The sequence below is a fragment of the Prosopis cineraria genome, unplaced genomic scaffold (genome assembly GCF_029017545.1).
Source record: "Prosopis cineraria cultivar Desert tree isolate PC_DT_omini unplaced genomic scaffold, ASM2901754v1 PC7, whole genome shotgun sequence".
Taxonomy (NCBI): Eukaryota; Viridiplantae; Streptophyta; class Magnoliopsida; order Fabales; family Fabaceae; genus Prosopis; species Prosopis cineraria.
In genome coordinates, this window is record NW_026555338.1 from 12,512,011 (window position 1) to 12,530,083 (window position 18,073).

Here is an 18,073-nt window from a genome sequence, read left to right on the forward strand (position 1 = left end):
CTGTAAAATAGGGCTCGGGCCCGGGCTGCCCTTCAAGCCCTGTTATATTATTTTTATTATTATTTTTTTTAGTAAAACATGTGTTTAAAATCAATGACCTGCTCACCTGATACTACACACATTATATTATTATTAATTTTAATTTATTCTAAAATTAATTTAATCTAATTTAATAAATATCAGTGTATAGTATAAAATTTATGATATTTTTTATTTTTCTATAATTATTATGTTTGTATATTTATAAAAAAAATGAACTATTTTTTAAATGAAGATTTAAATTTTATTACTAGACTTCTAATGCATGTTATTTAATTTTTAAAAAATTATGATGATTTTAATTTTTTAATTTTAAAATATTTTAATTTATTTATAATGTTTAATTTTATTTTAATTTTTTATTTTTTAAGAAAGGGCTTACGGGCTTGGCCCTGAGCCCTGAGTATGAGGGCCGGGCTTGAGAAATGGGGGTCAAAATGGGAAACCGGGCTTTAGGGCCCAGGCCCTAAAGGGCCGAGCCCATAAGGGCCAGGCCCTTTAGGGCCGGGCCCGCCCGTATTCCCAGCTCTAGTTTTGCGAGCTCTGCCTGCAAAAAACCTCGCACCTCGCTAATATGAAGATTACCCTCCAAATGCCTAAAATGGCTGCTGGCTTCTCCTCCTTTTGTCTGAGGGTTCGCGAAGTTACAAAGGTCTGTGGACCATTGGTTCAAAGTTGCAGCTCTCTGGCTTTACGCCACTTCATTAAGAATGTTTGAGTCCCCTCTCCAGTACCTATAAGGTAGAGTTGTGCATGCATGCACCATTGAACATAGGTACAACCATACCTTTTATATGCCTGCATCCTTTGCTGGTGGGTCTTCTTCACACTTACTACCAAAAACTTCACACGGCCTTCTTTGAAGATTTGGGCTGCTTGCTTGTTTCGCCTCCCCCACCCCCCTTGAGGCAGTTGAGCTTTCTCAGCCTCTATGTTTTCATTAGTTTGCTTTTTTTTTTTTTTTTTTGCCATAATCACTTGGTTGGGTCATTTTTGAAATATGATTTGTATTAACTGTGGTAGTAATGAATAAAAGTTTGACCTTTGATTAAAAACAATATTTCGCCCTTTTCAATATCAAAATAGTTAATAATTTCAAGCTGTTGGCTTGATTTTTGAGGAAAGGGTTGGAGCCTTTCAACCCTAGGGGTGTGCGCCAGGTATCCTGGAAGAGTGGGTCTTTGAAAGTGAGTCAGATCAAACAATCGAGCAAATTTTCAAAGTTCTTTACCACAATTTCCTTAAAGAGTTAAGTATGTGCAAGAACAATAACAGGTGCACCATGCTGAGTATAAATGTTAATGGTATTACAAATGAAATGAATACAATTGGGTGCTTTGTGAAGACGAAAAGGGAAATATAGATGCAAAACTAGCCTAGGAAGCTGAGCTAGCACAAAGAAAGTAGTTCATGCTAGGCGAGATTGGATGAGACAAGGTCAGGACTGGTATTTTGCACATTGCAAGTCTTATGTAAGTTTGACAAAATGTTGAAAGTCTATCAATCATGCATTGTTGCCTATTTATAGAAAAATGGCAATGATACCCTCCTTATAAATTCAAGTTTGGTGTCATCAGGAGCAAATAAATGTTCGTGCCATTTTGTGTCTAAAGGTGCACCTTGTCGTGGAAAGTGGAGAGAGTGAGTGTGCCGAAATGCTCGAGTCGTGAGAGAAGTGGGTAAGGCTATGTCACTTCTTACCTAAACTCGTCACTCCACTTGACTCTGCAAAGTTGGCTTGCAGCGAGGCCATCTCTCTTCATGGTTTGGACTGCTGGGCCTTAGTCGTTTTCCTCTCAGGCCTACTGCACCAATTTTAGTTCAAACACAAGCTTATCCAAATCACTGTCTTTGGCAAAATTTTCACATAAAAAGTCAATAATGTCAAGCTTATACAAATCACTGTTGTTGACAGAATTTTCACATCCATCCTTGTATATTTATGCAGTAAATATATAAGGAAAAAGAAAATGATGAAATTGTAACTAAGTCTTAAAAAAGGGGGGGGGGGACAACTTGATTGCAATATTGGTCCAACAATGATGCAAGAGTCCATTAACCACCTTTGAAAGGAGGAGGAGGGAAATGCAGAGCAAGGGGGAAAAAAATGAATTCCTTTATCCCAAAGAAACCTTGGACTAGGATTGAATCAAACACGATTATCATTGCTCCCCCCACCCCCCCCCCCCTAAAAATCAAAAGATTGAAAAGGTTTTGTATCTAAATTTTAGATATTCGAGATCTAAGGTTTTGTAGATCAAAAACTCCTTGAAGATGTATTCAATTAAAAAAAAAAAATCAAGGTGCTCAACCTATGGTCTACCAAATTTTTTAACTAGTTGTGTGGTAGGTTTCCATGGGGAAAATAATTAAATGTATGTAATATGAAAGTAAAAAAAAAAAAATTACATACAGACAAACAATAGAATGAGAAATAAACTAACTAGAAATATTTTGGGGAACAAGAAATAAAATGACCATTATTGCAGAACCAACTCTCAATACTCAAAACAAAGGATAGCACTCTATGAGAAGTGTACATATTTGCAACCTTAGGCCTTAACTCTCTGGAAAGAGGAAGACAGTATCCTGAAGAGTCCATCTGGGTTATCTGCATGTACCTGTTCAACATGCAAAGTTAGTTTCCTTGAGATTTAAAATATATAGCCATTTGAAGTGTAATTAATTAGGCCCAATCGAACATTGGGCAATAAATCTATCTACATACGACTCAATTAACTCACAACTATGTATAAGGTGTGTTACAACAACAAGTCTTATCCCACTAGGTAGGGTCAGTTACATAGATTACATAACCTATTATCCTCTATTATCAATCAAGCCTTTGGGAATATTGTTAATTAAGAGATCTTGTTTAACAACTTCTATGGGTATTATCTTTAGTCTTCTTCTAGCCCCCTTTATAGAATGTTTATAACTGGCCTCAAGTCAGGATAAAGGAGGGTTGTGTTGTCCTTGATAGCCAAAATAAAACTTTGTCAAATCTCATATGGATTTTGACAATAGATGTTTTTATGTATAAGGTGAGCAATTCGAGGAAATTGTGCCCTTGCCATTTGAAAAATAAAATATACCATTTATATATAAATTGCTTAAAATTGTTTTCTGTGCGCACGCGCATTTGACTTGTCTCAATGGTGGACGTTTGTCTCTAGGATAAATATAAATGTGAGATGTTCAAAAGTTCAAGACCAACAAATGACAAACACGGAAGAAAGCTTAAAGATCGACATAACTAAAAAAAAAAAAAAATGGTTGGCAGGTTTCCAACTATTTTTCCCAAATTTCAGATTTCGTTAAACGTGCATATTGGGATGAATAGAAAGACAACAAGGAATGCCATTACGAAATATGAGACTTGTAATACTTTTATTATTGCTAAAAGTATCTATCTATCTATTTTTAATATTAAAACAGGGACACAACTTCAAAACATGTCAAACAAGACAGTGAACGACATGCAAAGGGCAAAAGCATACTCCAAGTAACTAACTTACCCAGTGGCCGGCATCTTCAAGAACATGCATTTCAACTCCCCCGCCTTCCTCAGCAGCCAGCTCCTCAGCTGCATGGATTCGTTGAAGATCTTCAAGAGCCCATCTATGTAGACTTCTTTCTGCTTTCAAAAAGTTCACATGCACGCCACGAGGAACATCTTCAACAATTTTCCTATAAGAATAAAAAAGGACGTTAAATTATCATTGACTTCAACAAACTTTTCCAGAATGCATTATTTTTATTTATGTTTTGTTTCTTATATTATCAATTTAAACATTCATAAAAGCACTAAATAAGGAATATTTTCAACAGCTATGGAGTCTACACTTGTCATTTAACTTGCAAAGGCAATTTGTATCATGATAACTTGCCAAGTACCACAAATTTGTTTCTTCATATGATTGATACATTTCATCGATCCCCTTCAGGTCAATCATCCATGAGAAGCTCGATGATCGGGAGCCAAAAGAACTGGTTGGTTGTAGGTTAGTGACTACCCACTGCATCCGAGTAAATAAATATAAGAAACTTAGTATGAAATAAAACTATTGCCAGGAGAAAAAGAATACTTCTCTCTCCATTTTCTATTTGTATAATGAATGCCTTGTCTTTTTTGTAAGTTGATAAAGACAAAAACCTATGTTCAATTAGTTATCAACTGGCCTGCTCAACAAACCAATGCAATTACTTCAATTTCTTATAAGTTGATAGGGATATTGTACATAGAATACAAATTGGGTCGTTTAAATAGATAAAGGCTAAAGGCATTATTTGTGATCCAAAAGATACCTAAAAAAACATAAAGGAAAGTTTATCGAACTATCACAACACTAGCCATGTTATATGGTAATGAATGTTGGACTTTAAAGAGACAATAGGAACATAAAATTGGAGTAGTAGAAATGAAAATATTGAGATGAATGTGTGAAAATACACAAAAAGATAAAATCCGAAATGAGTATATACGATGAAAAGTGGGCGTGGTATCCACTGAGGGCAAAGTGGTATAAAATCATTTTAGATGCTTTGAACATGTAAAGAAAGGGCCGTAGGAGGCACTGATGAGAAGAGTGGAACATATAATTGAGCCCAATAAAGAGGGGTAAAGAAAAACCAAAGAGAAACACTTATTAAAATTGTTGAATAAGACCTTTTAAGTAAAAATATTCCTAAAAAGTTTGGTAAATAATAGATCACAAGAACATCATGTAATCCATGTAGTCGATCCCACCTAGTGGGATAAAGCTTATTGTTGTTGTTGTTTTGAAAGAGCACATATTGGCCTTAGGATTTGATGATTAATAACTAATTTAGTCGTATAGTAGCATACATTTTACAATCAATATAAACATTTATATATGAAAAATCATTGCAAAAATTAAACATCTAATCTATATAGTTTATTTCAATTTTGAATTTGGTTCTTGTATTTACTTCTAACAATCAATAAGTTTTTTTTTTTTTTTTTTTTGGATGTAACATTTCATTTGAAGGTTTTAAGGTTTGGTAATAATTGAGACACAAAAGAGAATAGAAGAAGAAAAGTTGCGGAACCCAACCTTAGAATGTAAAGGAGATAAACATAGGGCATGTGGGTTGCAATCAGTTCAAGATTTTTCAAGGGGGAGGCATGGCTTGTTTGGTTGGAAAACTTAGAGGGGAGTGGAGGCAAATTTTTTATTCTCTCACCCCTCCCTTTATTTAGCTCCCTAACAATTTGGAGGTTTTTTCAGAGGGGATGCAAACTTTTTGACTATTTGCCATTACTAACTTTGTTATACTCTAGAAACACACATGCTCCAAATAAACAAAAAATCGAACAAAACCTCACTGCTGAATATTTATCATACAACATCGCTTCTTCTCATCTCACTATTGCCTCAGAGGTAATTTAAATTCTTCCCCCCCTTTCCCCTTCGATGAACCAAATACTACCAATGAGTATTAATCTTCATGCTTTTCCCTTCCTCTGCTTTTTAATTCAAGGGTCCGAGAGCTCAAAAGACTTCTAATCAATAAGTCAAGAAAATACTCCATAATAGGATCGAAGATAGGAGGGAACGCATATGGTTTTCCACTCCACAATATGCCTCTGCTCCAAAACTCATAGCTACAATAGTTTCATATAAGTCAAACTTGAACATAGTTGTATCATAATTCCTGTTGAGTAACTTGATTAAAATATTAATATTGCATTCTTTTCACTTTTAATCAATTTAGCAGTAGCATTCCAACAAAATATAGTATTGCAGCTGGTGTAAACAAATATCAGCAGAATGAGGAACCAAATTGCAGTTAATATTGATGTACCAAGTTGGTATGTACCTGAGCAACATCATTAGAAAATCCTTGTTGAATAAGAGCTTTGACAACTTCCCTCTTCGAAGAGACCTTAAGAAAAAGATAGAAGAACAATTAAAACCGTTCTCATAAAACCAAAGAAGTTAATAGATTTTAGCAAGAATGGTAGGCAAAAAGTTAATATTCTACTACAGGACAACAAAGGCACTTTGAGAACCTTAATGAATTTTTTTTTTTTTTTGGGGGGGGGGAGATGAGAGTTAGCGTGAATGACATACCCAAATTGCAGAGAAATACATTTTCAGATAGAAAAAATACACGTGATTAGCAAGACAACATATAAGGATTGGTATATCCTCTAAAAATCAAGGAACATAAATATTCCCCCATATCTCTTGTATAAGAAATAGCCAGAGAGCCCGGAGCAGCTTGATTATTCTTATATAAGAAATAGGGATCAGAAATTACATGCTATCATTGCTCGCTTACACTCTCAAAGGAAAGGTGGAGGGGGAGAGGAAGTGAAAACAGAAAAAACCAAGCAATCTAGTAAAAATAAAAATAAAAATAAAAAAGTACCATCTTGTTAAAAAGGTTACAAGAACAACATCAAACTCGAGTCAAGCAATACCCTCTCCCCTCTCCAACAACTACTCAAAAGACTCCGTTATCACAATCCTCTCTTATAGGCTTCTATTATTACGCAGTGGATTTAACACACAACATATGCAATAAGATGAAACTTAACACTGAGCAATAACTTTAACAGTAGGTTCTTTGTTTTTCTTTTTTTTTTTTTTTGCCAGTACAGTAGGTTCAACCTTATACACAATAAAATACGCCACATCTCTTGCTGGAACATAGAGAACACCCGCACAATCTCAGGAATCATGAGAACACCAATGCAGGCAAATAGAACACCAGAAACCAAGTTTACAGCAACACACTCAGCCAAATAGCATAACACCACATGAAGAAAATAACAGAAGACCGAAAGCTTCAAAATGAAGAAAAAAATATCAGGAAAAGATTCTGAGGCTTCCCCTCTAAAATTCCAAGAAACAAAATTCATAAAAAACACTGTAAAAGGGGGAGAAAACATGCCAATCAACGCAATCAAAGAGTCATTTGAGATGGCTTAAATATTAGGCACGCACATATTAACCATATCTGCAAAGCTAGGGTGCGGCTCAACTATGGTGGTTAAAGATCTTTTAGATGCCTTCTTTAATCCCTAAATCATAACATGCTACGTGATAGAACAATCCCTATAGGCACTGCTTGCCTAACAACGGCTGACTTTTTAAATACAAGTGTTATGCCCTAGGCTGGCACAAGAGCTAAGTCATTCATACTACAACACAGAAAATATCATACACTAATGATCATTTAATTATTAACATAACCTGGGATGTCAAATGCCAATTCACAGTCTACCAAGAAATTTAATTAGATTCCTCAAAATGAATCTTAATAACAGAATACTTTTTTTCCTGTTGAATAAGTTTCATAATACAATTTATAGAGTATGTATGGTTGTTCAGGAATATCTAAGAATCCCTAAAACTTTGTAATATTTTTTAATTTTGTTTTCAACTGGTTAAGTCACAGTCACACCTAATCACTGTAAAACCCCCGCCCAATATGGTCAGGATAAACATAATACCAAAAGTTAACTCAAAACTAGCAAGAGTCATGCTAGAATGCAATGCATATAATATATTAGACAGCAGAAATGCAAGAGGTTCAAGATGGACATACTTGTGCACCATCAGATTCAATGTTTCATCATATTCATAGTATTTATCACCATATTCCTATGTTTGTCAAATTTTTTTTTATCATATCACTATCTTAATTATGCATTATTAATGTTTAGCAAACTATTGTTCAAACACATACATGACACGCTAGAGCATTACCAGACCAATGACAACCGTTGCACGCCTCAGTCTATGAATCAAGTCTAATTGTTACACTAGGTCTATAGATACTGGAAAACATATGAAAAATTTAGAATGGGAAAATGCAAGGGAAAGAAAAGAATATCAATATCTCCATGGGTTGGTGTGACAAAAAATTTCTATTAGCATTTGGCTTGTTAGGTACTAAGGAGAGCTTCTAATTATACTAATATTGAACTACTGGTACAGGAAGTGTTACTAAAGAATGCACTCTTGTATGAATTATTAAATATTTGTGGTTTCCTGATTGAACCCTACTTGCATCCCTCTAAGTTCAGCTCTCGCCCTCTCTTCTATTCCTTTTTCTATTGTTTGATTAGATTCTGTCATCTTTTCTATTTTCTCTCTTTTATCCTGAATCAATATGCCCAAGCAACATGTTCCGAAGGAGCACAATCATATGTAACATGATGAACGAAATTATCATCAATAGTTTTATTAAATTTCGCCAAGGACACATTATTGGAGAAAAGCAAAAGAAGAAATCAGAGATCTACTACCTCATTAGGCAAAGTATTTAAGAATGATATGAGTTCTGCAGGGTGGTCCTCTCCATTTCCACCAGCTCGAACTTTTCCAGGAGTTGCATCCAAAACCCAGACCTTGAAATAGCACATAAGCAAATAAGATACAATTCAGTGTCACTGATACATAAATACAAACAAACAAGAGAAAACATAAGCATAAAAACCATATTTAACTTCCATTAACCGATCCCTATTCAAAGTGAATGATAGTAGACGCAGTCCCTCTCATGCACCCCACAAATTGGATTTGGAAATGGTGAAATACACACAACTCCTAGGCCTTGCAAACTAGGCAATTAGAAAATCGGATCTACCAGTCTAGAAAATATTATTTTCTGACAGTTTCCCAATATCTCATTAAATATACAAGCCAAAAGAACTGTGTGAGAATATCTAAATTTATCGTAAATATTTTAGCCTAATTATTAGGGATTATTGTTGATTATCAGGAGTTATTACCATTTATTACTTTGTCTCTCAGCTTCGTGTATATATACTGATTGTAACACAGAATTTGCATAAATAAGAAATATATATCTCTCAATTGCCACAAAGTGGCTAGAACTTTATCACGCTCAAAAAATAACCTTGATTGCAGATGCTTGGAGCTACCCAAGAGATCCTCATTTGACGTTCTCATGGTACACACTCTTACGAATTCAATCCTATCAGGGAATTTGTTCTAAATGATTTTGCCATAGTAGGAAATTTGCCCTGTGGATTACCTTCAGATCTGAAGCTGTCTACTGTGCATTATACATATATCCTATGGTGTTAGGATGATCAAAAGATCTTTTCTTCCCAACGCCCCTCATTTTACCTCCCTATATGCTTGTCAAGTTTTGTCAAGACCACTTGGCGGGAGAAAACATACTCAACAATAAATTAGCATTTCTAACGCAAAGGGAAAAAAAACAGTTGAACTTATTTATTTCCCTTCAAATTTATAAACATCCAACAATTACATAAGGATATTGATAACACATATGGTTAATTGAATATTGTATCAGTAATCAAAATTTAAACTTACTCTAACTGGCCGAGCAAGAGGCTTTGCAGCTTGATCCACCATGCTCAAGACAACTGGGAAAATAGAGCAATCAAGTAAAATAACTCACAAGGATAGCTACAGAGAATAGCATAGATGTTCCAAATGACACCACTCTATACTCAAACCAAATTTAAAATAAAAGTGAAGCGGGAAAAACCTTTTCCTCCAAAACTATGACCAACCAACACACGAGGCGTTATTCTTAGCTCTCGCACCTAGAGAAAAGAACAAAAAGGATGTCATTAATGAAGTGAAGATAAATTTTAAGAAATTGTTAGGTTTTGACATAAATAATTGTAGCAGTGGTAGAAGAAAAGGAAGATGTGCTTTTTAAGAATGTCACAACAGAAGAGTAAGGCAATGTCTAATGTCTAGAAAGTAGCAATGGTACCTTTTCAAAAGGCAAGCATATTTGAGGAAGATATACTACATGAATAAAACATATGCAACCAAAAATACAAAGAAAAATGAGATAAAGAGGCTCAATTGGAAACAAAAGACAAATGAAGAGTTTGTTTATGTAACAGAAAAGAAGTCATTCGATAAAATTAAATACAACAAATAAAAACCACACCACTCCGAAAACAATAGGTAAATTTTGATGAAGTATGAGTGGTCTCAATAAGACGAAGATTATTACACTCAGCAACTTCATTTTGGTGCGAAGTGCACATGGAGTTTGCTAAGGAATCCTATGTCAAGACACAATTTTTGAAAGGGGAAGACAAATATTCCTTAGCGCTGTCACTGCATAAAATAGATATAGAAGTGGCAAATTGATTCTGTTCAAAAAATAAAAAAGGGGAAAACTTCATTTATTAAAAAACTTAGAATTTAATTTATTTTGAGCGTTAAATTAAGATAGGTATATTAGGATTTATCGTGTATATTGTCAAGATTTAAACAAATAATAATGTGAATATGAATAAAGTGTATCTTATCTTTTAGAATTATAATAGTTTCATTAGGTAAACAAATCCTAGGATTACTGATTTTTATTCACTTTTTGCCCGCTGAATCAGACAATTGAGAATTTCAATCACTCCCTCCCCCCCCCCCCAACCAAAAAAAAAAAAAATCTTCTACTCCTCCCTCTTGCTCCGTCCCCCTTCCCCTTCTTCCCTTTCTTTTACATCAAACCCTCAAGGTGGTTTAAAAGGCAGTTTATCTGCAAGCTTAATTTAGGGTTAAAATACAAATGTGTCAACTTTATCAAGACAACTAATAAGTCTATTTAATACCAAAACATCATAGGGTAAAAATAGGTGCTAGCGTTTTACCAAAAGAAATGTAAATTGATGGATTCAAATGAGAGATCCATAAAGGTTGAGTGCACAAGTTAACTTCGATAAAGGACATAAGATATTTAGGTACCACCGTCAGCTAACATATATAATTCCAAAGGCACTTGTATGAAAACAAATTATGACAAATCCTGAAGAAATCATACCAGCTTCAAAACATCAAGAGCAGCAGAGGCAACAGTATGAGGGCCCCTCTTTTTGATTGATGCTGAATTGCCATGACATCGCAGGTCTACTAAAAGAAACTGTCAACAAAAATCAAGTTATGGAATTGAGATACATCTAAGTCAAATGCCCCATCTGGCTACAATGTTCGAAATAGATTCTCAATCCCTGGCACAAGAATCAAATTATGGCATATTTATATGCTCATATTATCATTACTCAACAGCAACTATCTCTTTCCATATTTTTATGCAAGGGCACAAGGGGAAGTTTTCTCACTCACAATCATTTTTCTTTCATTTTACCCCCTTTTTTGTTCCACTTTATTCTACATAGCAAACGGGTAATAAATATTCTTACATCTCACTGTGCAGCAATGAATCCTAAAATAAATAATTCAAAATGTGTCATGCAAAGTCCACAGATCAGAGCTAACATTGTCTGGAATAACTGCTATAAGAAATTAATGCCTAAAAAATTCAAAACATAAAAAATGTGGAAAAATACCTGCCATGTAGGAAATTCTCGAGCCAATTTCTGAGCAAAAGTTCCTGCAATATCATACCTTTTAGAAATGCATGTGAAAACTAGCAAACTCATTCGTTTCACAAATTTACATCTCTTGATGCATGCTTTCATCTCTTAATATTATTAATTTATTGTCAAAATCCGATTCAATGCATACTTGATGTATCATATTGGTCCCCAAAGAAATATTTCCACAACATACATCTGAAAGTTCCAAGATCCTTTGGTTGATGAATTTAACCCAAATCCATGAACTCTGACTTAGCATGCTGATTTGATTAATCCCTCTACTGAATCCTGACTAGAACCAGACATTTGGCCATTTTCTTCCCTTCTTCCTTCTTTTATTTTCTTCTTATTGGTGAATCTCATGTCTTAAAAGTTTACAGTGTAAATAGTTCCAAGATCTCAAAATTTGCTGGGAAGTAGAATTCCAAAAAAGATTCAGTCTTTTACAGTTATGGGAAAATTACATATAGGCCCCATGAAAAAGACTTATTTACAACTAAGCCCCACAAAATTCAGAAACTATAACAAGGTCCCTTGAAAGCAGAGTGTAATTTAAAATTGGGGTCAAATAACAATAATGCCCCTGTTAAAAATATATTATATCAATCAAATAATTTACAACTATTTCATCAGTAATTTATAATTATCACCTAAACTTTTTACAACTATAACTTCACATATTTAATAGTTAAACCGATATGCATTGTTAAAAAATTTAACACTAATTATTTACAACTACCTCATCGCTAATTTATAACTATCATATCAACTATTTACAATTGTAATTTCGCATATCTAATAGTTAAAAGGTTTGAATATTTGATGTAAAAAGTTGAATTGATAGTTGTAAATTATTGATGAAATAGTTGTAAATTATTTGATTGATATAATATATTTTTAATAGGGACATTGTTGTCTCTACGCCCTAATTTCAAATTTCATTCAGGTCCCTGGGGCCTGACTGTGATTTCAACATTTCGTGGGACTTATTTGTAAATAAATCTACTCCACAAAATTTATATGTAATTTTCCCTATAATTAATTTATCAGAAACTGATTGGAACTAGTGAAATAGGAAATGCACTAATTAGTGAATATATGAAAAGATAGAGGTCCTATGAAATTTTAATTGATTCACTTGGGAAATGTACAATTCCTATTTCATTAATTCCAACTCTTTACAATCATAAAAGGCTCATGAATAACATGCAAGACGTACCCCAGTTTTTCCTGCTACCTAGGATCCCATGCAATAAAACAGCTGTTGGTGGATCAGGTAAAGGCCTGTCCATTGCAGAACTCCATCTCACCTGGACACCAAAATGTTCCTGTATCTTAGTGCAAATGATATGCCATAATATCCTCTTTGCAAAAACATTATCAAGAGACACAATTATTTTCCTTTTATGAAGGTTCCATCTAAAATCAAGCAGAAAAACAAAAGAACAGGTTAATGATCCCCATTGATGTCCAACTTTTAACAATCTTTTCTCCCAGCAAGCATCCTGATACAGAACTGAAATTTTTTAGCACAGATCCTCTAAAGTTTTTCTATCATATTTTTATTAGACGATGAAACATTTTTTTTATTATTACAAAGAGACAGAGTATACTTCCTCTTTTGGGACAGGATCACACATGACAAACAGTAACTGTTAGAGCCCTGGAACTAGTTCCTTGAACACTCCAAACTTCTCTATTCAAACCAGAAATAGCAAAAGAAAGAGAACAGATGCAACAGAAATTGGGTTACACTGCTCAAAATTTTAGCTCTGAATCACCTTTTTTTTACAAGGTAGCTTCTTATTTATATTGCTCTGAAAGTCAAGTCAACGTTGAAACTCAAGTCAAGTAGCATAATGAAGCTGTAGCAACTCCCTGACCCAAGCATTTTGCACATAGCAGTATCTAAAGCAAGTTGTTTGTGTTAGTACAATGTATGAGAATTGGATTTAGAGTTGTTGATTCTTTTCTGGTCCTGGGAAAAGTGGGATGGGTGGTTTGCACGACATAGAAACCACAACCCAGCAGTTGGCAACATTTACTAGATGCTCCCTCAGTAAACATGAATGTCATGGCCCCATGTTCAGCAGAGCAATCTCATCTTTTATGGTATACTTTTCATTACAAAACTAACGTGGCAAAAAAGTAGCTTTACACTGCAGTAGCCTGAACGAAATCAAAGCTAGACTGACAAACTGTAGATACGTCCTACTAAAAGGAAACAAATCCAAAATAGCAATGGCCTCTCCTACCTATGACCAACTGAACATGACAACAATGAACAAAAGCAGCAACTGAAGATAAAGAACCCAGCTGCTTTGGCTATTTTATAAAATTTCTTGTTTTGTTCACTTAAAAAATTCAGTGAAATGTGTTCTGTTGGAATAGGATTTAATAGAAAACTATGAAGCACAAACACTTCGATAAAAGAGCCACTTTCATGCCTGGCACATAGCAGATACTCTTATTAGACATGACATGATACATTGCATACTTCAAATTACAAGACAACACTTCAAGAGTTGTTGTGCCATTGTGTCTTCTTTGTGTTATTATCCACACTTCCTAGGTAGAAAATATTTTCAGCAAATGATTCTTAAACGTGGAAACAAGAACCAAAAAAATTATTTTATTCACCATTTTCACTCAAGACACAGGAAGTAAACTGTAATTATAAGAAATGTTGATAAAAGAAAGTTTATAGGGAATAATTTGCCAACATATTTTGAAAACATATTAAACTAAATATACAAAGTATGGTAGAAAATCGGTTGAGATGGTTTGGCATGTACAAAGAAGACCAAGGGAGGCACCAGTGAGAAGAGTGGAACATATAACTTTGAGTCCGATTAAGAGAGGTAGAGAAGGCCTAAGAGAACACACTTAGAAGTTGTTAAACGTGATCTCTTAATTAATAATATTCCTAAAAGCTTGATAAATGATAAAGCACAATGGCGTCTTGCAATCCATGTAGCCGACCCCACCTAGTGGGATAAAGGCTTGTTGTTGTTGTTGTTGTTGTATACAAAGTATGAAGTATATAAAAGTAAATATGAAACTGAAAACTATTTGTGAAAGATTGAGATTGAGATTGTGTGTGTGTGTGTGTGAGAGAGAGAGAGAGAGAGGTCTTCTCATGCACACCCTAACTGCTTGCATGGCAGCCTAAGACCAATCAAACATCATACAGATTTGTGCAACACTTTAAAAACAAGAGCATGCCAAAGTGCATTGAATGAATATAAAACATTTTCTCACTAGAAGGCAACAATTCTACTCTTAGATGCGCTTGTGAACCAAGAAACAGATAATACTTACAAGTTCTCCTTGAATCAGGTCATATGCCTGCAAAGAAACAACAAAAACTTTAGTTGAAAGAAACAATAATAGAAATGAATACATGTTCTCAATAGTCCTAAAAGCTTGATAAATGATAGAGCACAATGGCGTCTTGCAATCCATGAAGCCGACCCCACCTAGTGGGATAAAGGCTTGTTGTTGTTGTTGTTGTACATGTTCTCAATAGTATTTAAGATGTCCTGATTCTGGCATCTAGCTACTTGACATATTCCCCCAAAAAAAAAAAAAAAATTCATGGCTGGCCAACTTTACATCTAGAAAATTACGAAAAAAATTTGCCATTGTGCTTCTATCTATGCAACTATGAAATAAGCATGACAATGCATGCAAAGAGCAGTCAAATTACCAAGATACCAGAAGAAGAGCTGACAGCATTGCCTTTGTGCACAGGTTTTTCATCCACTAATGCCATTGATATTTTCTGGTATTTGACTGTTCTGCTACAGAAGCTAGGAGCCAACTGGCAGACATTGAATTTATCATTCTACAGCAGAAAGAAGGGGGGAAATCAGAGAATTATAGAAGAACTTCAGCACCACAATCTTTTCAAGTGCTGCAATCTCCTCTGAAATTACCACATTGATGAGACTACCAATGAGCTCATCTCAAAGTCAGTCAAAAACAGAAAGTAAATTCTTCTGTTCATAGATTGTTGTAATAATAAAAGAGATTGAAGTAATATTAAGTTTACTAACATGGATTGGCAGATCGAAGCAAGGCATGGGTATAGAGAAAGAAACATGTATGCAGATTGGTTAGCCAAGTTTAGTCTTAAGCAGAATAATAAGTGTAATTTGTTACGAGAGCCTCCCAGGGAGCTCTTGAAATGGTTGTATCGAGATGTTAGGAGGTTTTCACACCCTCATGTTGTTTCTAGTTAAATAATGTTGCCTGGTCTTTTGCACCATATTTTATTAACAAAATAAATAAATAAATAAAAGAGATCAACTGAAGAGGAAATGCCTATGCACCAAACACTAATTTTTTTAAAAATGCCCCTCAAATTCACGTTACTGTCATATTGCTCATGCAAGCAGTTTCTATTTTCCACATACATAAAGTATAAAAATACTCATGTGATGTGCTGCTATGACACACAGCAACAGATAACATAATAAACCGCTTATAATAATAGTAATTCCTAGACAATCTCACAGAAGTGTCTTGCATCATAGAAGGAAAATAGTTCCTTAGCACTGAGGCATACATCTTATACATGTGCACATGTTGAGAAAACTTTTAATAGACATATTTGATATGAATCATAATATCTAATGTCCTGGATGTGCTTGGATCACAGGTTGCACAAGTAAATCTTTGACTTAATTTGACTGAACGCCTACAACATAGACTCTTTGTTTCACAAGGCCAGCAACAAGAAGCCTTAGTCCACTAGGTGAGGTTGGTTATATGGATTGTATGATGCCATTATGCTCTATCATTTATCAAGCTTTTAGAAATATTGTTAACTAAGAAGTCTCGGTCAACAACTTGTAAAGGTGTTCTCTTTGACCTTCTTTTATTACTCTTGGTGGGGTTTAAAATTATCCGTTCCACTCTCCTTACAAGTGTCTCCCGTGGTCTTCTTTATACATGTTCAAACCATCTCAAATGATTTTCTATCATTTTTCCCTCAATAAGTGCGATGCCCACTTTTTTTTGTATGCACTCATTTCAGATTTTATTTTTACATGTATATCTACACATCAATCTCAACATTCTCTGCTACTCCAACTTTATGCTTTTGCTATCTCGTTAAAACCCAACATTCACTATCATATAATATTGCTGGTCTTATAGCAGTTTGATAAAACTTCCCTTTAATTAAACCATAACTCCATAATGATTCAGGCACAACCAGCAAATATTACAGACCAAAATATATACCCAACATCCGCACACAAAACAACTCCAACCCAAAAGGTCACGTCTACCAAATTTTTACGTGATGTCATCTGCCACTGTTTTTCATAACTCCAAGTTTATCCACATCCACCACTTCATAGTGAAGAAAAAAAACACCAACAAGAGAACAATACAAGCTCGTTCAATAACATGGACAATACCTGTGCAATGGTAAAAGTGAGACCGCTTTACACCAATAGGTAATTCATACATGATATTCTCTCCTCATAAAAAAAATGGAAAAAAAAATTCTTAAATTAATACCATGTCCTTCTCTTAATACATAAGTACCAAGACCTTACTGCAACTTGTTTCTCTATCAGAATCTTATAAGTAACAGCCTCATAATACCAAATTAAGGAATATTTCATATGCTGCTGCTTCTTTTAATCTGAATTTGTCATATGCTTCGGTTGTACAATTAAATTCAGGAATGATTGATTGATGAGGTGAAAAAATATCATTTTTCAGGCACATTATTCTTTTTCCATTTTTAAAAATAAATATTTCACTAATGATAATTAACATTGATAGCAATACTAATCCTTAAAATACAATTAAGATGTGAGAGTACAAACCTTAACTTGCAACTGCTATTCTTTTGATTTCTTTCTTCAATTTTAGCTACATCAATACAGAAAGCTCTTGAATTTATTGTTTGTCGAACCTAAATTGTCGTAATGATTTTCCTTGTTCAACAATTCTTCAAGTAATATAATCATCAAATGATATATTGATATGATTCATATGAAAGGTTCCATGTCACAAATCAGATCCATATTTTATAACAGAGGAGAGGAGAAATAATCGATACACACAACAACTCCCCCAAAATAACAGCTTGAGCTACCACGGAATGAAGGTTAAATGGAAACCGTAATAACTAAATGGGTAAAGAAAGTCACAAATAGAAGCATAAGCATAAACGACATTCGCCAATGCATTAAAATCGAATTAAAAAAAACACAGGACTGAACAAGAAATGTACCTCCGGCAGCCGCAAAACCTTCGGCATAGGTTTCGGATTCCACCATAAATTCGAGACACAATTCACCTTCCTTCCTGAAGAACTAACCAAACCGCCGCCGATGCAGCACGGCCGACAATTCAGTACCGTCGACATTATGCCGGGAAATTCACCGTCGCGACGGCGCACAACTGCAGCTTGCAAGTGAAATTGAAAGGGAAGGAAAGAGAAATGGAAGAATCAGATCAGGAAAAGGAATCAAGAGAGAGAACGGAGACACCGAAAAGATTCGGTGTTCCGAAACTCACGTGGCTGTGAATCAGAGAGACATGAATGCAGACTTGTTTGTTCTTAACTCACAGCAAGCGTTAACAAGCAAAAGAACGCGATTTGCTTTTTGCTTTTTCACGTCCAAACCGTTTTTGTGGCAC

At 34.6% G+C, this 18,073-nt stretch overlaps 1 protein-coding gene across 4 annotated transcripts; it reads right to left on the reverse strand.

The window, feature by feature from the left end:
- Window positions 1-1,325: 1,325 nt before the first annotated feature.
- Window positions 1,326-18,073, reverse strand: LOC129315708 (abhydrolase domain-containing protein C22H12.03). Of its 4 annotated transcripts, none has more exons than XM_054959673.1 (14): window positions 17,664-18,072; window positions 15,117-15,254; window positions 14,729-14,755; window positions 12,627-12,717; window positions 11,378-11,421; window positions 10,852-10,950; window positions 9,559-9,616; window positions 9,381-9,433; window positions 8,324-8,425; window positions 5,884-5,949; window positions 3,937-4,058; window positions 3,558-3,729; window positions 2,591-2,660; window positions 1,326-1,841 (listed from the first exon to the last, which is right to left on the reverse strand). In XM_054959673.1, the coding sequence occupies exons 1-13, from the start codon at window positions 17,796-17,798 to the stop codon at window positions 2,592-2,594; spliced, it is 1,176 nt and encodes a 391-aa protein (XP_054815648.1). In that variant the 5' UTR covers window positions 17,799-18,072; the 3' UTR covers window positions 1,326-1,841; window position 2,591. The 4 variants fall into 4 exon arrangements, with proteins under 4 accessions (XP_054815648.1, XP_054815646.1, XP_054815647.1 ...); XM_054959671.1 differs by having other exon boundaries at window positions 1,326-1,844; XM_054959672.1 differs by lacking the exon at window positions 1,326-1,841 and having other exon boundaries at window positions 2,355-2,660; window positions 17,664-17,833; window positions 17,951-18,070.